Genomic DNA, 22,379 nt, shown 5'->3' on the forward strand with positions numbered 1-22,379 from the left:
CGCACTCTTTTACTACAAAACCACACTGTTGTAACTCGTTGCTTGGTATTGTTTTGCTGAAATAATTAGGGGCGTCCATGATAACGTTGCTTGGATGATAACAAATGTTGCTCCAAAACCTGTATGGACCATTCAGCACAAATGGTGCCTTCACAGATGTGTAAGTTACCCATGCCTTGGGCACTAATATACCCCCATACCATCACAGATGCTGGCTTTTGAACTTTGCGCCTATAACGATCCGGATGGTTATTTTCCTCTATTTCTGGAGGACACCACGTCCACAGTTTCCAAATATAATTGGAAATGTGGACTCTTCAGACCACAGAACACTTTTCCACTTTACTTCAGTCCATCTTAGATGGGCTCTAGCCCAGCCAAGCCGGCGGCGTTACTTGGTGTTGTTGACAAATGGGTTTTGCTTTGCATAGAAGAGTTTTAACTTGCACTTACAGATGTAGCAGCCGACTGTTGTTACTGACAGTGGTTTTATGAAGTGTTTCTGAGCCCATGTGGTGATATCCTTTACACACTGATGTCAGATTTTTTTTTTATGCAGTACGGCTTGAGGGATCAAAGGTCTGTAATATAGCTCACGTGCAATGATTTCTCCAGATAATCTGAACCTTTTGATGATTTTACGGACCGTAGATGGTAAAATCCCTAAATTCCTTGCAATAGCTCGTTGAGAAATGTTGTTCTAAAACTGTTTGACAATTTGCTTACAAATCGGTGACCCTCACCCCATCCTTGTTTGTGAATTACGTAACATTTCATGGAAGCTACTTTTATACCCAATCATGGCACCCACCTGTTCCCAATTAGCCTGCACACCTGTGGGATGTTCCAAATAAGTGTTTGATGAGCATTCCTCAACTTGATCAGTATTTATTGCCACCTTTCCCAACTTCTTTGTCACGTGTTGCTGGCATCAATTTCTAAAGTTAATGATTGTTTGCACAAAAAAAAAATGTTTATAAGTTTGAACATCAAATATGTTGTCTTTGTAGTATATTCTACTGAATATGGGTTGAAAATGATTTGCAGTACATAAATGCAGATGAATGTAGGCTTTTATGATGTGTTCTGACTGTCTAAATCTTATTTCTGTCGGATTTTGGACCGCGACATTAAGATTTCAGGTGTCACTAACTGTTCTTTGCCTACTGATATGTAAATCAGTGAGAGACTAATCAATAATTCATAAGCTTCTACAAAGAGAGTGATGTTGGAACAAGCTTAATTCCCCCCACCTGAGACGACGGCTCTGCTGCTGATTCAGTGGTTTTAAGGTGAATCACAGCAGGGAAGGAAGACTTTGAGTACTGCATGTGATCCTGCTTCGTCAAAGGGATGGAAAGTGGAGTGAGGATTACAATACTGATGGAGTGTAATAAACCTAATGTACTTTTACGGTAATAATTGAGTCTTTGCAGTTGTTTAAGACTAGTGAGAAAACAAAAATAAATTAATAATCTGCATCCAAACTGCTGCTTTCTTCTTTTACCTAGCTTTGATATTTCGATTTATGGTTTGAAGCATTCCACCAATTTCCTGCGCAAATATTGTTTTTTTATTATGCGGCATCAGCTTTGACCTGTTAGACCAATCACGTTCCCTGCCATCTACCATCCGTATCCTATTAACATCTAATGACCTCTGCCAAGTGCGTAGGCGCTGCAGCTGATCATGCTCTGTATCATTTATTCAACTGGGCTTTTAAAGTCCGGCTAACATCGTACCATTTAATCGCCCGTGACAGAAAGTCAAAGCTTACGACTGAAGCGATCCCACATCACTCTATATTTGTGTCCCACTTAGATCCTGAAAGTGTCCGTAGTGTGACCATTGGGTCGCATTTTGATGGGGGTTCGTTCTCTCAGATATGCAGTCAGGCTCTGGACACGGCGTGAAGGTAAGAACGAGTGATTTGTTTAAGAATAAAACAGACTATGAAAAAGAAAAACTTGCTGAAAGTAAAAAAGGCAAAACAACAGAGCTAGCATAGACAGATAGATAGATAGATAGTACTTTATTTATTCCGCCAGGAAAATTACAATTTTCAGCACAATCCCATTCAAGATCAAACAAACATTACTGGGAGACAGAACAGGATCGCTGACTGGTCTGCCGGCTTCCAGCGCCCCTTATAAAAAAGATGAGATACAGGTAAACAAGATGGGGGAATGGGAGAAAAAAAATAGAAGATTAAAATAAAATAAAAAAATCGGTCTTAGCCTGGGCCCTGGAGAGGGGCTGCAGACTGAGGCCGAGGGAAAAAAACAACTCATAGCCATAGTACACATCCCTCTTACATGTGTGTAAGAGTGTACACGGTCTAGCTCCATCCTATCTTGCCGATTGTATTGTACCATATGACCCAGCAGGAAATCTGCGTTCAAAGGACTCCGGCTTATTAGTGATTCCCAAAGCCCAAAAAAAGTCTGCGGGCTATAGAGCGTTTTCATTTCGGGCTCCAGTACTCTGGAATGCCCTCCCGGTAACAGTTCGAGATGCCACCTCAATAGAAGCATTTAAGTCTAACCTTAAAACTCATTTGTATACTCTAGCCTTTAAATAGACTCCCATTTTAGACCAGTTGATCTGCCGTTTCTTTTCTTTTTCTCCTATGTCCCACTCTCCCTTGTGGAGGGGGTCCGGTCCGATCCGGTGGCCATGTACTGCTTGCCTGTGTATCGGCTGGGGACATCTCTGCGCTGCTGATCCGCCTCCGCTTGGGATGGTTTCCTGCTGGCTCTGCTGTGAACGGGACTCTCGCTTCTGTGTTGGATCCGCTTTGGACTGGACTCTCGCGACTGTGTTGGATCCATTATGGATTTAACTTTCACAGTATTATGTTAGACCCGCTCGACATCCGTTGCTTTCGTCCTCTCCAAGGTTCTCATAGTCATCATTGTCACCGATGTCCCACTGGGTGTGAGTTTTCCTTGCCCTTATGTGGGCCTACCGAGGATGTCGTGGTGGTTTGTGTTGTGGTTTGTGCAGCCCTTTGAGACACTAGTGATTTAGGGCTATATAAGTAAACATTGATTGATTGAAGAGGGAAACATCAAACATCAAAGGACATTAAAGACATTAAAGCAGCAGATACAACCAGACACTTCTACATACAGCTATGAATAAAAAGTAAAAGAAACATATCCACTGTGGTGGCCTCTGCGGTGTTCCACGCCATCGTCCGTTGGGGTGGAGGGAGCATGGCCAGAGACAGGAGCAGACCCAACAAAGCAACCAAGACAGCCGAATCCACTCTCGACCAGTGTCCAGTCCGCATGGATGAGCGATGATACGTCCAAGGAGACTGAGGTGTCCGACACCTGCTCACCCAGCCAAGACACCGCAAAGCCTCTCCGTCCCAGCGCTCAGTGCTAGCTCCCCAGCCCTGTCCCCTCATCTGCATCTCCTCCAGTCCCTTCAAACCGACTCCGGTGTGGCAGACACCCAGCAGCTGGTCTCCATGGCCAAAAGGCTCCCGGGAGGCAGATCCAGAAGTCCACAAAAAAGCACCGCAAATGTCACGAAAGTACCTTGTCACACAGTAATCAAAGGGTCCCGGACCAAAAGGCAAAAAATATATATATAATAACTAGGGGTGGGCAAATTAATGCGTTAATTATGAGTTAACTCATCAATCTATTAACGCCGACAATTATTTTATCACACATTTGCGTATGTTGTTTACATGCTTTTATTTTGTTAACGCCTTTTCTTAACAAGAAGGCGTCGCCCGACGTCGAGGGGCTCTTGGTAAAGATGGAACATTTGGCAAAAATACCGGACAATTCTGCAAATTTCATGGCTGGCTTACAGCGTGGTCACTCCGGGATCACTTACGACCGCCAGACAATCCTGGATGTGGATAGATTGGGCCGTTTTGGACTGAATGACGCGTGCTTGCTAGACCGGCTAGCTAGCATGGGAATACTTTGCCGGCTACATCCAGCGGCCTGTGAAGCAGCGGAGTATGTGTGTTGTCTGTCTATTTATGAATAATGCAGACGAGGAGTGTTGGCTGAGTTCTTAACGTTTACTTTCAGAGCGTGCATATCACAACATACAAGATGCCGTCATGGCGACACAACCTATACCGGGCTACCGCGCATGCTCGTCACTCCTGTTGCATGCTGGGTAGGGTAGATCTTTTATTCCCTGGCTCATAACATCACAATATAGTACCATGTATATGCGTTCAGTTTATCAAAGCACCAAGCAAACAATCCCATCATATCAATTCCTAGATATGGTCATAATTATTTTAAGTGCACCACGCAGAATAAACACAACATTATTAATATTGCTACTACGGAAAATTTGATCAAAAATTCCCCAAAACAGCCCACTACCTATAATATAGGTTTTCTGTTACCTCAGAAATTGCCTGTTCAGATGTTATGATTGTGGCTCAGGAATTTGTATGTAGATTATATCTATTTTCCATAACAAACAGGATAACTTAAATACCCTGGCAGTGGCAATAAGCTTAAATGTTTGTATTTACATTTTTTGAGTTGATTTTCATAAAATATGCTATTTAACTGCTACTGTTTAACAAGGACTGATTTAAATTGTGTTTGCACAACAAATGTTTTTGCGCTTTTGTTCATGTGGGAGAATATTCCAATCAGTCAATCAATCAATCAATCAATGTTTATTTATATAGCCCCAAATCACAAATGTCTCAAAGGACTGCACAAATCATTACGACTACAACATCCTCGGAAGAACCCACAAAAGGGCAAGGAAAACTCACACCCAGTGGGCAGGGAGAATTCACATCCAGTGGGACGCCAGTGACAATGCTGACTATGAGAAACCTTGGAGAGGACCTCAGATGTGGGCAACCCCCCCCCCCCTCTAGGGGACCGAAAGCAATGGATGTCGAGCGGGTCTAACATGATACTGTGAAAGTTCAATCCATAGTGGCTCCAACACAGCCGCGAGAGTTCTGTTCAAGCGGATCCAAGACAGCAGTGAGAGTCCCGTCCACAGGAAACCATCTCAAGCGGAGGCGGATCAGCAGCGTAGAGATGTCCCCAACCGATACAGGCGAGCGGTCCATCCTGGGTCCCGACGAGCTGCCCATCCTGGGTCTCGACTCTGGACAGCCAGTACTTCATCCATGGTCATCGGACCGGACCCCCTCCACAAGGGAGGGGGGGACATAGGAGAAAGAAAAGAAGCGGCAGATCAACTGGTCTAAAAAGGAGGTCTATTTAAAGGCTAGAGTATACAGATGAGTTTTAAGGTGAGACTTAATTGCTTCTACTGAGGTAGCATCTCGAACTGTTACCGGAAGGGCATTCCAGAGTACTGGAGCCCGAACGGAAAACGCTCTATAGCCCGCAGACTTTTTTTGGGCTCTAGGAATCACTAATAAGGTGCACTACACACTACTTTTGAATTCATTATTGGGCTTTGCCCATACAATGCATTTAATCGCGATTAATCCGAGAAATAGTGCGATTAACTTCGATTACATTTTTTAATTGTTGCCCAGCCCTAATAATAACACATGAAAACAAGAGGGAAACACAAAAGGATGACACAAGAGCACAGAGCTCCTGCCAACAGCTGCCACTACAGCAGCGCCATCTTGGAAAAATAGCTCATGGGAGCTAGAAGATACAAAAGGCCTTAGCATGGAAGCTAGCTTAAACAGGACAGGGAACCAAAGTCGTCACTTGTTGCGTGTCGCAAACTACGAAGCCAGACGGAATGAACGAAGGAGGCAGGCTTAAATCAAGACGGTAATCACAAAAACAGGTGTGCATCTGGAACACACGGCATCCATCCATCCATTTTCTACCGCTTATTCCCATTTATTTATTTTTTGGGGGGGTCGCTGGCGTCTATCTCAGCTACAATCGGGCGGAAGGCGGGGTACACCCTGGACAAGTCGCCACCTCATCGCAGGGCCAACACAGATAGACAGACAACATTCACACACTAGGGCCAATTTAGTGTTGCCAATCAGCCTATCCCCAGGTGCATGTCTTTGGAAGTGGGAGGAAGCCGGAGTACCCGGAGGGAACCCACGCATTCACGGGGAGAACATGCAAACTCCACACAGCAGGTGAAAATAATACGTTACCATGGTGACCAAACTAACTCACAGGTGCACAAGCAATAACAAAGGGAGTCCAAACTAACAGAAAACACAAACAGACCCAAAAATCCAAATCACAATACAATCCGGGCAGTGGATCACAACACATAGTGTCTTTCAAATACAGCAAGAAGATATCTGTGAATGCTTGTGAGAAGAAATGCTAACAGCGAAACAAAAGCTTTTTCCTAAGTGTATTTGCCTTGATTTAAGATGAAAATTTGAAGGTTGCCTCGACCATGTGTGTCAAACTCTGGCCCGCCGTGTAATTTCATTTGGCCCTTGAGGTAATCACATATTACCATTAGAGCTGGCCCGCCGCGGTAACACCGCATTCACTGCTAATACTCATACTAGTCAACCCTCCCAATTTTCCCGGGAGACTCCCGAAGTTCAGTACCCCTCCAGAATTTCTCCCGATTTCTACCCGGAAAATATCGGGGGTGGGCCGTAAAACACTGCCTTTGGCGTTCTCTACATGTCGCCTTGTGCGCTTTTCCTCCATACAAGCAGCGTGCCGGCCCACTCACATAATATATGGGGCTCATACACACACACAAGTGTATGCAAGGCATACTTGGTCAACAGCCATACAGGTCACACTGAGGGTGGCCGTATAAACAAGGTTAACACTGTTACAAATATGCACCACACTGTGAACCCACAGCAAACAAGAATGACAAACACATTTTGGGAGAACATCCGCACCGTAACACAACATAAACACAACCGAACAAATACCCAGAAGCCCTTTCATCACTAACTCTTCCGGGAAGCTACAATATACAACCCCCGCTACCACCAAACCCCGCCCCAACTCAAACCCGCCGCCGAAGAGGCATTCAATTTGTATTTTTATTTTATTTGATATGCCATTGATATTTTTTAATTATTATTATTTGAAACCCGATTTTGCCTGTCACTATAAAGCTATATAAGTCTTGCTTGGTCAATATTCAATGCAAAACGTGTTTGAGTCCCGATTAAAAGGTTAATTTGTTCCAACCTCGGCCCACGGCTTTGTTCAGTTTTAAATGTTGGCCCGCTCTGTATTTGAGTTTGACACCCCTGGTCTAGACACTATGATGGCTAAGGTGAGGCAGGCTATAACGCACCTAACCCTATCCCTGCCCACACACACACACAATGTCATCGTTTAAGACCCCCAAATAATTGGCCTTAACACATTTGCAAAACGTAAGTAAAAAAAATGAAAATAAAAATAAACACATTCAGAAGTATAAACAACCTTTTTTCTGTCACTTTTCTTAGTCGTTTTTTCAACATGTCCCAACACTGAGCCGAGCAGTCCGGAGGTCGCTGCTCGTTTGCCCTTGTTTGCCCCCGTAGTTCGCAATTTGCGACGGACCAGAAATGCAACCGATGATCGAATTGCCGCTTGAAACCAACCAATCAGGTTTGCCTGAGCACACTGCAAGATGAATGATGTCCAACCAGACTTGGAATTGGCACGGACTGAGCTCCATCTACCAAGATCAGCTGAAAAACAACATTGGAATGGAAAGAGTACCTTTGTAGTTCTAGAGCAGGGGTGTCAAACTCAAATACAGAGTGGGCCAAAATTTAAAACCGAACAAAGCCGCGGGCCGAGGTTGGAACAAATTAACCTTTTAATAGGGACCCAAATAAGTTTTGCATTGAATATTGAACAAGCAAGGCTTGTATAACTTTATAGTGACATGCACAATCGAGTTTCAAATAATAATAATAATCAAAAAATATCAATGGCATATCAAAATTGAAATAAAAATTGAATGCCTCTTTTCGGCGGCGGGTTTGAGTTGGGACGGGGTTTGGTGATAGCGGGGATTGTGTATTGTAGCTTCCCGGAAGAGTTAGTGCTGCAAGGGCTTCCGGGTATTTGTTCTGTTGTGTTTATGTTGTGTTACGGTGTGGATGTTCTCCCGAAATGTGTTTGTCATTCTTGTTTGGTGTGGGTTCACAGTGTGGCGCATATTTGTAACAGTGTTAAAGTTGTTTATACGGCCAACCTCAGTGTGACCTGTATGGCTGTTGACCAAGTATGCCTTGCATTCACTTGAGTGAGTGTATAAGCAAAGAAAACTAAGAAAAGTGTCAGAAAAAGGTTGTTTACATTTCTGAATGTATTTATTTTTATTTATTTTTTTTTTTACTTACTTTTTGCAAATGTGTTAAGGCCAATTATTTAGGGGTCTTAAACGATGACATTGTGTGTGTGTGTGGGCAGGGATAAGGTTAGGTGCGTCATAGCCTGCCTCACCTTAGCCATCATAGTGTCTAGGCCAGGGGTGTCAAACTCAAATACAGAGTGGGCCAACATTTAAAACTGAACAAAGCCGTGAGCCGAGGTTGAACAAATTAACCTTTTAATAGGGACTCAAACAAGTTTTGTATTGAATATTGAACAAGCAGGGCTTATATAACTTTATAGTGACATGCACAATCGAGTTTCAAATAATAATAATAATAAAAAAATATCAATGGCATATCAAAATGTAAATAAAAATTGAATGCCTCATTTCGGCGGCGGGGTTGAGGTGGACGGGGTTTGGTGATAGCGGGGATTGTGTATTGTAGCTTCCCGGAAGAGTTAGTGCTGCAAGGGCTTCCGGGTATTTGTTCTGTTGTGTTTATGTTGTGTTACGGTGTGGATGTTCTCCCGAAATGTGTTTGTCATTCTTGTTCACAGTGTGGCGCATATTTGTAACAGTGTTAAAGTTGTTTATACGGCCACCCTCAGTGTGACCTGTATGGCTGTTGACCAAGTATGCCTTGCATTCACTTGAGTGAGTGTATAAGCAAAGAAAACTAAGAAAAGTGACAGAAAAAGGTTGTTTATACTTCTGAATGTATTTATTTTAATTTTCTTTTTTTTTTACTTACTTTTTGCAAATGTGTTAAGGCCAATTATTTGGGGGTCTTAAACGATGACATTGTGTGTGTGTGGGCAGGGATAGGATGAGGTGCGTCATAGCCTGCCTCACCTTAGCCATCATAGTGTCTAGACCAGGGGTGTCGAACTCAAATACAGAGCGGGCCAACATTTAAAACTGAACAAAGCCGTGAACCGAGGTTGAACAAATTAACCTTTTAATAGGGACTCAAACAAGTTTTGCATTGAATATTGAACAAGCAAGGCTTATATAACTTTATAGTGACATGCAAAATCGGGCTTCAAATAATAATAATCAAAAAATATCAATGGCATATCAAAATTTAAATACAAATTGAATGCCTCTTTTCGGCGGTGGGGTTGAGGTGGACGGGGTTTGGTGATAGCGGGGGTTGTTTATTGTAGCTTCCCGGAAGAGTTAGTGCTGCAAGCGATTCTGGGTATTTGTTCTGTTGTGCTTATGTTGTGTTACGGTGCGGATGTTCTCCCGAAATGTGTTTGTCATTCTTGTTTGGTGTGGGTTCACAGTGTGGCGCATATATTTGTAACAGTGTTAAAGTTGTTTATACGGCCACCCTCAGTGTGACCTGTATGGCTGTTGACAAAGTATGCCTTGCATTCACTTGAGTGAGTGTATAAGCCGCATATATTATGTGACAGGGACGGCACGCTGTTTGTATAGAGGAAAAGTGGATGTGGCGACAGGTTGTAGAGAACGCCGAAGGCAATGCCTTTAAGGCCCACCCCCAATATTGTTGTCCGGGATGAAATTTGGGAGGGGCACTGAACTTTGGGAGTCTTCCGGGAAAATCGGAAGGGTTGGCAAGTAAAAGTTTTAGCGGTGAATGCGGTGGGCCAGCTCTAATGTTAATTTGATATTGCCTCAAAGGCAACATTAAATTACACGGAGGGCCAAATTTGGCCCGCGGGCCAGAGTTTGACACCCATGTTCTAGAGCTGGGGTGGGGAACATATGGATGGCTCTAGAGCCATATGGCTCTTTTGATGACTGCATGTGGCTCTCAGATAAATCTTAGCTGACATTGCTTAACACGATAAGTAATGAATAATTCCGCTGGTAATCACGATGTGAAAAATAACGTTCAAAATATAAAACATTCTAATTTATTTTAATCCATCCATCCATTTCCTACCGCATCTGTTCAAGAAATAACAATGTTATTAAAAAGAATTGGACTTATTATATTCTAAAAATGTTGGTTTTACTTAAAAAATGCACGCATTTAGTTGTATTCAGTGTTAAAAAATATAATATGGCTCCCACGGGAATACATTTTTTAAATATTTGGCTTTCATGGCTCTCTCTGCCAAAAAGATTCATGACCCATTAACACGATGAGTAATGAATAATTCCGCTGGTAATCACGATGTTAAAAATAACGTTCAAAATATAAAACATTCTCATGCATTTTAATCCATCCATCCGTTTTTACCGCACCTGTTCAAGAAATAACAATGTTATTAAAAATAATTACTCATTCTACTCTAAAAATGTTGGTTTTACTTAAAAAAATGCACACATTTAGTTGTATTCAGTGTTAAAAAATATGATATGGCTCTTCACGGAAATACATTTTAAAATATTTGGCTTTCATGGCTCTCTCAGCCAAAAAGGTTCCCGACCCCTGTTCTAGAGTATATTTCGTTTTAAGCTGGAAAAGTTGGCTAAAAACAACACTCTAAAAAAATTCCACTATGCTCTTCACAGACATACTGTAGCAGACGTGATTGAACACAAACTGTTGTTTTTTACAAATCAAACCCAGCTAAGTCATACAATGAATATCATAACAACTAGAAAATATTTTCTACTGATTAGAGTTCATGCAAAACCCCAAAATGTTTAAAGAAAGGTGCTCAATAGAGACTAGTTTGTTGCTACCGTATGTGTTCCCACTTGCTTTTAAAACAGACACTGTGACAGCCAAGGCTAATGAACAAGGCTGTTTATTTTGTTGCTCCATTGAGTAGCCTTTGTCCTAAAGTGTTCTGGGTACCACAAGGGGCTTCTTCCAATTTAAGTGAGCTGTTAAAAAGGTGTAAACAGTCCATTGCTCCAGCGGTATGTCCCTGCCAAGCACTAAAGAGCATTGTGGCCAAGTCTAGTTAGTTCAAGAAAATAGCCAAGATCATTTGCTTCAAGGGTTTCAATCAATGGTACTTTCTCACCATTAACTAGACAACTGTGTTATTACCTCACCCAGGGTAAGAACGTATACATTCCACTAGCAGGGGTCGGCAACCTTTACCACTCAAAGCGCCATTTTGACCCGTTTCACAAAATAAAGAAAACAATGGGAGCCACAAAAGTTTTTTAGAAATTCAAAATTAAATAACACTGCATACAGAGTTTCTTTTACTTTGTGCTATGTATAAACCAGGGGTCTCAGACACGCGGCCCGCACCATAATATGAACATTTAATGATGGTGGGGCCCGCAAATTTTATATGAATGCCGCTTGACAGCATCACACTTGGCAAAACTCCAAGAGACTACCGAAGGACAGCTCAACTATTCTCGCGAATGTTTGCTGGATTTTCCTCGATTAACAATAATAAGGGCATGCTATGAAGGCGCTGCCTTTAGCGCCTCTACAAGACATTCAATCAGCTTGCCAGCCCAGTCACATGTCGTATGAGGCTTCTGTAGACACACACTAACAATTGTAAGGCCTACTTTTTTAACAGCCATACAGGTCACACTGAGAGTGCCCGTTTAAACAACTTTAACACTGTTATTAATATGCGCCACACTGTGAACCCACACCAAACAAGAATGACAAACACATTTCAGGAGACATCGGCACTGTAACACAACATAAACACAAAATAACGAATACCCAGAATCCCATGCATCCCTACTCTTCCGGGCTACATTATACACCCCCGCTAACACTAAATCCCCCCACACACTCTGTGCGTCCCTCAGAGGTGGGCGGGGTCTGTGGGCAGGGTTTGGTGCTAGCGGGGGTATATAATATAGTCCGGAAGAATTAGGGATGCATGGGATTCTGGGTATTTGTTCTGTTGTGTGAAGTGAAGTGAATTATATTTATACAGCGCTTTTCTCTAGTGACTCAAAGCGCTTTACATAGTGAAACCCAATATCGGAGTTACATTTTAAACCAGTGTGGGTGGCACTGGGAGCAGGTAGGTAAAGTGTCTTGCCCAAGGACACAACTGCAGTGACTAGGATGGCAGAAGCGGGACTCGAACCTGCAACCCTCAAGCTGCTGGCACGGCCACTCTACCAACCGAGCTATGCCGTCCCACAGTGCCGATGTTATCCCGAAATGTGTTCGTCATTCTTGTGTGGTGTGGGTTCACAGTGTGGCGCATATTAGTAAGAGTGTGAAAGTTGTTTATATTACAACCCTCAGTGTAACCTGTATGGCTGTTGACTAACTATGCATTGCAGTTACTTACATGTTTTAACAGAGGCTGAATATAAATTGTGACCAGTCCCCACACAGATCGCGTGGTGTAAAAGCGGGCATGACGACATGTTGTAGAGGGGTTAAAGGAATTACCATCACTGCACACCCTCAATATTGAAGTCCAGGTGAAAATTGGAGAATGTTATCCCCGGGTGATTTTTGAGAGATGCATTAAAATACGGAACCTCCCGGGATAATCGTTGGAGTCGGCAACTTAGCAGCTGAGCCACATCAGAGTGATCAAAGAGCCGCATGCGGCTCCGGAGCCGCGGTTTGCCGACCACTGCACTCGGATCACAAACATTTTTTTCAGGTGTGACTGTTCAGTTTATGCAGTGGTTCTATTATTAAGTGAATGTGTGATATATGTATTGTTTATCATGAAATAAACGACCTGTTCCCGCTCCACAAATGAATCCTGGCAAGTATTCTCCCGTCCAAAGGCAAAACCCAGTAACTCAATTTTGGTCAAAACTGAGCTGATAATAATTTTGGAGTTCCTAGGTGATATGCTTTACATTAATGTATGCGATATTGTAATTTGTTCCGTAAGTAAGCTGCTACCTAGCAACTACCACATAACCGTGTAGATACAACACAAAAACCTAGTATCTCAAGGGACCAATCGGAGCTTCTTTGTCAGTCGCCTTATTGTCTTTAATGAGACATTTGCACGAATGGGGGCCGACGGTCAACCTGATTATGTGATATTATGGCACGAGGGGATATTTGGAAGATTATCCCAGGACGTTGCAAGCACCTTCATTAAATGTATTGTTCTTGTTTCTTCCCCTTGCATACTCTTTTGGGCAGATAACTGTCGAGGTCAAAAAAAAAACTGGCACATTAGGCTCTTTGCAAACGCAGAATGGGGCCCACCCGAGATTGTGATAAAATATCTGGAGAAAGGGCACACGTTCATGAGAGCAGATTCAATCCATGGCTCAATCGGCAAGAAAATGAAAGCTCAAGAAAACGTCTATACGTTTGATGACTTTGTAGATCTTTGTAAGACAGCATCAAAATAGATTGGTTTTCCTTTGTTTTCTCAAAATCAGCTAGAAGTGAGTTACTAGGTTTTGCCTTTGGACGGGAGAATTGACCCAGCAGTAGAATCCGGCCAATTCTGTTTAACACGCTTTTGTGATAAACAACAACATGTGCAATTTAAATGTTTTAGTAGAGAAAAAACGTCATTTAGATGGATGTAATTCCTTACCTTGTCAAGTATTCCCCTGAGCTTCCATTGTTTTGCTGTACGTCCATACAATTTGTAGTTCCAGGAATTAGCGCCAGGGCCGGTTTTACTTGGGCTGCACTTCCCACAGCCCGTGCCACCAGCTCCAGGGAGTCATGTACATAGTGATCCAGAGTATGGGACGCCATGACACCGTGAGCCAGCAGCCCCAGGGGTAAACCCTCTGTTCTCAACTCAGCCACATTCTGGCTATCCCCCAAAATCCAGTGGAATTCCGGCAAAGTCATCCGAGTGGCCAGAGTCCACAGGCGCCGCACCTCCCGGATATCACAGCCGAACGTCACCACTCCTTTTGTGGAGGAAGGTTCTCTTAGGGCCTCCAACTGCCGCATGAGAGCCTGATGAAGGTCCACTTTAGTGGAGGAGGCAGAATCCGAAGACGAGGACAAATGGTGGGAAAATGATGAGGTTTCTGCACCTGTGACCACACCTAACGCTCCAGCTGAGGTTGGTGAAGATGGCGCTGAGGTTGATGCGGTCAAGTTGACAAAAGCACCCAGGTGGAAACGGGTGTTATTCTTGATGAGGGACAAAAAATCCCTAACGTCCCACTCCTGGCAGAGAAGGACACTGATGTCCCACCAGCCGTTCAGCATCAGCAGGGAGTAGAGAAGACGAGATGCCGGGGCCTCCACGGTCTGCATGGCCATTTGGAAATGAAGAGGATTCTGTTCCAAAGAGAACGGTTGACTTTTTAGATGCAATAGTCAGCGGAAGAAAAAGGTACAATACGGTGCAGGTGAGGCAGGGGGACTAAAGGGGAACATTATCACCAAACCTATGCAAGCGTCAATCTATACCTTGATGTTGCAGAAAAAAAAACATGTATTTTTGTAACCGATTTTCGAACTCTAAATGGGTGAATTTTGGCGAATTAAACGCCTTTCTGTTTATCGCTCTGGAGGGGATGATGTCAGAATGTGACGTCGCCGAGGTAATACAGCCGCCGTTTTCATTTTCAACCCATTGTAAACATTGGGTCTCAGCTCTGTTATTTTCCGTTTTTTCGACTATTTTTTGGAACCTTGGAGACATCATGCCTCGTCGGTGTGTTGTCGGAGGGTGTGACAATACTAACAGGGAGAGATTCAAGTTGCACCACTGGCAAGAAATTTTCCGCCAGACCCCCATTGAATGTACCAAAGTGTCTTCACATTTGACCGGCGATGCTAAGACAGACATGGCACAGAGATGTATGGATAACCTGCAGATGCATTTGCAACGATTAAGTCAACGAAATCACAAAGGTGAGTTTTGTTGATGTTGTTGACTTATGTGCTAATCAGACATATTTGGTCTCGGCATGACTGCCAGCTAATCGATGCTAACATGCTACGCTAACCGATGCTAACATGCTATTTACGGTAGCTGTATGTACATTTGAAACTAGATACCCACATTTAATGCGAAACAAACACTTACCAATCGACGGATTTAAGTTGCTCCAGTGTCACAAGATGCGAAAGTCCTCATTGTTTGGTCCGCACATTTTACCGGCGATGCTAATAAGGCAGCCATGCTATGGGCCACTTCATTAGGTACACCCACGCTATGGCCGAATAGCGTCAATAGCTATTCTCTTCAATTTATTCTCCAATTTCGTTTTCGCTATCTGCCTCCATACTCTGACCATCAGTTTCAATACATGTGTAATCTGTTGAATTGCTTAAACCACTGAAATCCGAGTCTGAATCCGAGCTAATGTCGCTATATCTTGCTGTGGTAACTGCCATGTTGTTTGTATTGGCAGCAGGGAAATGGACAGTCACATCGCAAATAGCGAAAATCAAGAACTTTAAAGCTTTTTTAGGGATATTCCGTGAGATGTAAAATTTTGCACAAAACTTCGAAAAATAAAACAAGCCACTGGGAACTGATTTTTATTGTTTTTAACCCTTTTGAAATTGTGATAATGTTCCCCTTTAACAAAAGAGGGAAAGAAAAGGATTGACTGTGAGGAATGCAAATGGTGACATTAGTGACATGATAAGGAGGCAGATAAAGAGGTCGTTTGGATTTCTTCGAGGGCAACAAGATGATAAAGAAATATCAGGAAAGGGAAAATGAGACGGGCTTGTAGTCAATGAAGCCAATAGAAGGATGTAGAAAATAGGAGACCTTATAGTGAGGCTTCAAAAACAGATGGGGTGAAGTGGAGGAGGAAATAAAAAAAAAAATGGCTTATGAATCCAGCATTGGAATGACTTTCTCTCTCAGAATTCAATTTGTTCTATGAGACCAGACACAGAGGTGAAGAGAATGGATTTCAACCTCCACTTACCTGCTTCTATGAATATCATTACTCACATCATAAGTTACACAACATGTGGAACATAAAACCTAAATACTAAATTACTTCTACTAAATACCTCATGTTCATCATAGTTTTTGACCATAAAAGCTGTTTATTTTCTCATTAAACTAAAATTCTTACGGGGGTGTGCTGCACAACTCAGTTTGTCTGTTGTGCCCAAAACGTGCCAAGTCTTCACACACGATGCCAAACATCTTATTCTGTTCTTGTTTGAACTCCCTGTGGTGAAACCCAAACATTCTGTTCAGATTTTGCTCTCATAAATTGGATCCTATGGTCGCAAAGGGGGGACGAAGTCTATATTGATTGCTGCACCAAGTAGATACGTTGTGATGGAACGACGAAGCATGTCCTCATTGAAGCCAATCTCCATGCAGAAAGAAGTGGAGATTACATTCTGCAACCGGCGGCAATTTCATTACGCCGCGGTCCGTACTGCTACTTAACGCTCGCCTCACAAAAGTGGTGTCAATCAGAGACAATCTTCAGACTTCCTGCTGAGAAGTGAAGGCCGTCCCACAGCGGTGTGTGACCAGACTGACGAGCAGCATGAAAATTAGTTGCCGAGCTCTTCCGCTTGTGTCCTTCTTTCACACAGTCAGGGTGTGGAAGTGGGTACAGGTCACCTTACACCTGAGCTACAGATCCTGGGCTTTTTTTTTAAAGTTAAATATATTTTTTATTCCATTTACCGTATTTCTTTGAATTGCCGCCGGGGCGCTAATTAATTTAAAACCTCTTCTCACTCCTGCGCTTACCAAAGGCATGCGGTAAAAGTAAGCATGCGCTAATTATTTTAAAACCTCTTCTCACTCCGGCACATACCAAAGGCATGCAGTAAAAAATTGAGTGTGATGTAAGGATACCATCATGAAAAGCAGATTTAATTAAAAAAAAAAAACGTTATTATGGTCTTACCTTTACTTATATAGTCCATGCCAGCTCCTTCTGATCAAAATTACATTTTTATTTTTTTCGTGTTTTCTCCTCTTTTAAACCATCCAATTAAGTGTTTTTTTCATCATTTATTCTCCACAAAAAACTTTCCATAAAAGGAATGACAGACAGAAATACCCATTTTTTATACATATAGATTTATTTATTAAAGTTAAATTGCGTAAATTGGCTATTTTTGGCAGTTTATTTAAGTGTGTTTCAAACTGGTAGCCCTTCGCATTAATCAGTACCCAAGAAGTAGCTCTTGGTTTTGAAAAGGTTGCTGACCCCCCTGCTCTAACCACTAAGCCACTGAGTAGGTATTATTCATATTAATAATATAACCAGTGTAATTTTAAGGCCTATGCGTATCAGTTAATCCCTACTTTACACTTTGAAGTAAGGGAAAACTTGACAGATTTATAATCATATTTAAATGAATAGACAGACAAGTTAAATGCTTACTTAAATGTATTTTCTGGCTACTTTAGATTGGTTTTGTTGTTATTTGAAATTATTTAGGAGGGTTATCTTGATACCTTCAGGATATGTAAATCCCATCTTTAAAAAGTCAAAAACCCAATTAAAATCTGTTTTAAAAAACTGTTTTCAAACGAAACCATGCAATAATTAGTTGTTCAGTACATGTAAACATAAGTGTTTATGTATGAGGCGGCAACGTTAAAATAAAAATGACAAGACACCAATCACCCACTAAACCGAAGAAGACATAACAGCAACAGATGAATAAAGTATTTGGCATACCATTGCCAAATTTGGCACATCTGAACCACAAATCTCCCGTCCCAAGGCAAACCCTAGTAACTCACTTCTAGCTGATTTTGAGAAAACAAATGAAAACCAATCTACCTTGATGCTGTCTTACAAAGATCTACAAAGTCATCGAACGTATAGATGTTTTCTTGAGCTTTCATTTTCTTGACGATTGAGCCATGGATTGAATCTGCTCTCATGAACGTGTGCCCCTTTCTCTAGATATTATATCACAATCACGGGTGGGCCCCATTCTGCGTTTGCACATTGGACAAAGAGCCGTGTACAGCGTCCAGTTTTTATTTTGACCTCCACTGTTATCTGCCCAAAAGAGTATGCAAGGGGAAGAAACAAGAACAATACATTTAATGAAGGTGCTTGCAACGTCCTGGGCCAATCTTCCAAATACCCCCTTGTGGCATAATATCACATAATCAGGTTGACCGTCGGCCCCCATTCGTGCAAATGTCTCATTAATGACAATAAGGCGACTGACAAAGAAGCTCCGATTCGTCCCTTGAGATACTAGGTTTTTCTGTTGTATCTACGCGGTTATGTGGTAGTTGCTAGGTCCTGCCATGCGCGTAACAACTTACTTACGGAACAAATTACAATATCGCATACACTAATGTATCTTATTAGTGATTCCCAAAGCCCAAAAAAAGTCTGCGGGCTATAGAGCTTTTTCATTTCGGGCTCCAGTACTCTGGAATGCCCTCCCGGTAACAGTTCGAGATGCTACCTCAGTAGAAGCATTTAAGTCTCACCTTAAAACTCATTTGTATACTCTAGCCTTTAAATAGACTCCCTTTTTAGACCAGTTGATCTGCCGTTTCTTTTCTTTTTCTCCTATGTCCCACTCTCCCTTGTGGAGGGGGTCCGGTCCGATCTGGTGGCCATGTACTGCTTGCCTGTGTATCGGCTGGGGACATCTCTGCGCTGCTGATCCGCCTCCGCTTGGGATGGTTTCCTGCTGGCTCCGCTGTGAACGGGACTCTCGCTGCTGTGTTGGATCCGCTTTGGACTGGACTCTCGCGACTATGTTGGATCCATTATGGATTGAACTTTCACAGTATCATGTTAGACCCGCTCGACATCCATTGCTTACCTCCTCTCCAAGGTTCTCATAGTCATCATTGTCACCGACGTCCCACCTGGTCATTATTGTCACCGATGTCCCACTGGGTGTGAGTTTTCCTTGCCCTTATGTGGGCCTACCGAGGATGTCGTAGTGGTTTGTGCAGCCCTTTGAGACAATAGTGATTTAGGGCTATATAAGTAAACATTGATTGATTGATAATAACCTAGGAACTCCAAAATTATTATCAGCTCAATTTTGGCCAAAATTGAGTTACTGGGTTTTGCCTTTGGACGGGAGAAATGCCTACAATTACTTTAAGGAATCTAGTTTGGAAATATGCTGACTTTACGGGCTTTGTATTGGAAGGAAACATTAGCAAAAGTGAGGAGTCAACCAAACACGGATGTTCCAATGCTTTGATAATAACCATTTCAAATGTGAAATATTATGTACAAATATCAAAAAGAGTCTTATGATATTGAGTATGTTAGGGTAAATCCAGGTCTTCCAATGCGTGCTTCATATACTGTAGGGTTCACTGACTTTACACAATCTGCAGAGCAGCGAATAAATCTATCAGAGCCACCTCAGGCTGTAATCACTTTAGTCACTCCATAGGCATGTAATGGATCTTCATCTGCTGTCTCCAGGTATGGAGATGGATTACTGCACCAATAAAAGCATCAACAACCGCAATTAAACCCAGACGTTCCTTCAATGGAATAAGAGAAAGTGTATTAGTTTATATCAGGATCTGCTAGAGCAGGGGTAGGGAACATATGGCTCTAGAGCCAGATGTGGCTCTTTTGATGACTGCATCTGGCTCTCAGATGAATCTTAGCTGACATTGCTTAACGCGATAATTATGAATAATTTTGCTGGTAATCACAGTGCTAAAAATAACGTGCAAAATATAAAACATTCTCATGCATTTAAATCCATCCATCCGTTTTCTACTGCACCTGTTCAAGAAGTCGTATTAATGGTAAGAAGTATTTAATGTCACGATGGGGGGGGGGGGTTGCAGCTTGCTGCGGGGTCGTTCTTCCAGGAAGGCAGATGGACTACTCGGGACATGGCATTTAGGTAAAAACATGATTTAATTTAAACTAAAAAAAGATAAAAACAAAAATCGCTCACAGGGGAGGCACAACTTGGGCTAAGGAACAAATCTAACGTATAAACAGACTATGAACATAAATCAAACAAAACTTACATAACATGGCATGAAGCACGTAACTATGGCAAGGCATGAAACAAGTCAGCACAGAGAAAGAAAAGATCACATTGACGCCAGGGCGACTGACTGGCAAAGACAAGCTTTAATATTGCCTCTGATTAGTGCTCGGGAAGCAGGTGAGCGGGTATTTTGTCCACCAGAGACAGGTGGACAAAATTAGTAACCAAGGAAACCAGACAAGGGAGTGGAAAAAAACAGGAACGTAAAGAGTCCAAAGGACAAACAGCACATGGCCAAACAAAAACATGATCAAAAGACATGACATTTTATTTATTATTGATTAGCTTCAGAATAACAATGTTATTAAAAAGAATAAGAGACTTATTATACTCTATGTTGGTGTTACTTAGAAATGCACGCATTCAGTTGTATTCAGTGTTAAAAAATATGATATGGCTCTCACGGAAATACATTTTGAAATATTTGGCTTTCATGGCTCTCTCGGCCAAAAAGGTTCCTGACCCCTGTACTAGAGCAAAACAGAAAATATGTTGTCAATCACCCCTGCATGCACTAATCTGCTGACGTCATGAAAGTAACCCAGGACAGACGATAGCTCTTCAGTGCAGCAACTTGCTCTCTTACATAAAAATCATTAAAAAAAAATATATATATATATATATGTATGTATATATCCATGTAGTTTATATGAATGTGTATATATCAATGGTGTCAAACTCTGGCCCCCATGTAATTTCATTTGGGCCTTGAGACAATATCAAATAAACATTAGATCTGGCCCGCCGGTATTATACAGTGGCTGTGCCGCAGTAACACCGCATTCACCGCTAATATTCATACTTGCCAACCCTCACGATTTTCCCGGGAGACTTCCGAAGTTCAGTGCCCCTCCCGAAAATCTCCCTGGGCAACCATTCTCCCGAATATCTCCCGATTTCCACCCGGACAACAATATTGGGGGGCCGTGCCTTAAAGGGGAACATTATCACCGGACCTATGTAAGCATCAATATATACCTTGATGGTGCAGAAAAAAGACCATATAATTTTTTCACCGATTTCCGAACTTTAAATGGGTGAATTTTGGCGAATTAAACGCCTTTCTGTTTATCGCTCTGGAGGGGATGACGTCGGAATGTGACGTCCCCGAGGTAATACAGCCGCCATTTTCATTTTCAACCCATTGTAAACATTGGGTCTCAGCTCTGTTATTTCCCATTTTTTCGACTATTTTTTGGAGCCTTGGATTCATCATGCCTCATCGGTGTGTTGTCGGAGGGTGTAACAACACTAACAGGGAGGGATTCAAGTTGCACCACTGGCCCGAAGATGCGAAAGTGTCTGCCGCCAGACCCCCGTTGAATGTACCAAAGTGGCTCCACATTTTACCGGCGATGCTAAGACAGACATGGCACAGAGATGTATGGATAACCTGCAGAAGCAATTGCAACGATAAAGTCAACGAAATCACAAAGGTGAGTTTTGTTGATGTTGACTTATTTGCTAATCAGACATATTTGGTCGCGGTGTGACTGCCAGCTAATCGATGCTAACATGCTACGCTAATCGACGCTAACATGGTATTTACCGGCGGTGCTAAAGCAGACATGGCACAGAGATGTATGGATAACCTGCAGATGCATTTGTAACGATAAAGTCACAGTAATCACAAAAGGTGAGTTTTGTTGATGTTGACTGCCAGCTAATCGATGCTAACATGCTACGCTAATCGATGCTAACATACTATTTACCGGCGGTGCTAGAGCAGACATGGCACAGAGATGTATGGATAACCTGCAGAAGCATTTGCAACTATATTACGTTTCCTTCCACCCACATTTAATGCGAAAACACTTACTAATCGACGGATTTAAGTTGCTCCAGTGTCACAAGATGCGAAAGTCCTGATCGTTTGGTCCGCGTATTTCACCGGCGATGCTAACGCAGCTATTCGGCCATGCTATGGCTATGAATAGCGTCAATAGCTATTCGCTTAATAGCTTAATTTTCTTCTTCAATACTTTCATACTCCAACCATCTGTTTCAATACAAGCGTAATCAGTTGAATCGCTTAAACCACTGAAATCCGAGTCTGAATCCGAGCTAATGTCGCTATATCTTGCTGTGGTATCTGCCATTGTTTGTTTACAGGCAGGACTGCATGACGTCACAGCGAAAATCAAGCACTTTAAAGCTTTTTTTAGGGGTATTCGGGGACCGGTACAATTTTGAAAAAAACTTCAAAAAATACAAGATGCCACTGGGAACAGATTTTTATTGTCTTTAACCCTTTTGAAATTGTGATAATGTTCCCCTTTAAAGGCACTGCCTTTAA

At 42.4% G+C, this 22,379-nt stretch overlaps 1 protein-coding gene across 1 annotated transcript in view; it reads right to left on the reverse strand.

Annotated features, from left to right (window-relative positions):
* The window catches only part of grin3a (glutamate receptor, ionotropic, N-methyl-D-aspartate 3A), a 117,162-nt gene that overhangs the window by 72,699 nt on the left and 22,084 nt on the right, over positions 1-22,379 (reverse strand). The window contains exon 2 of the mRNA XM_061876978.1: positions 13,701-14,407. Within this exon, the coding sequence (XP_061732962.1) occupies positions 13,701-14,407 (707 nt within the window). The remainder of the gene's footprint in view (positions 1-13,700; positions 14,408-22,379) is intronic.

The sequence above is a fragment of the Nerophis ophidion genome, linkage group LG17 (assembly GCF_033978795.1).
Source record: "Nerophis ophidion isolate RoL-2023_Sa linkage group LG17, RoL_Noph_v1.0, whole genome shotgun sequence".
In the NCBI taxonomy this organism is placed as follows: domain Eukaryota; kingdom Metazoa; phylum Chordata; class Actinopteri; order Syngnathiformes; family Syngnathidae; genus Nerophis; species Nerophis ophidion.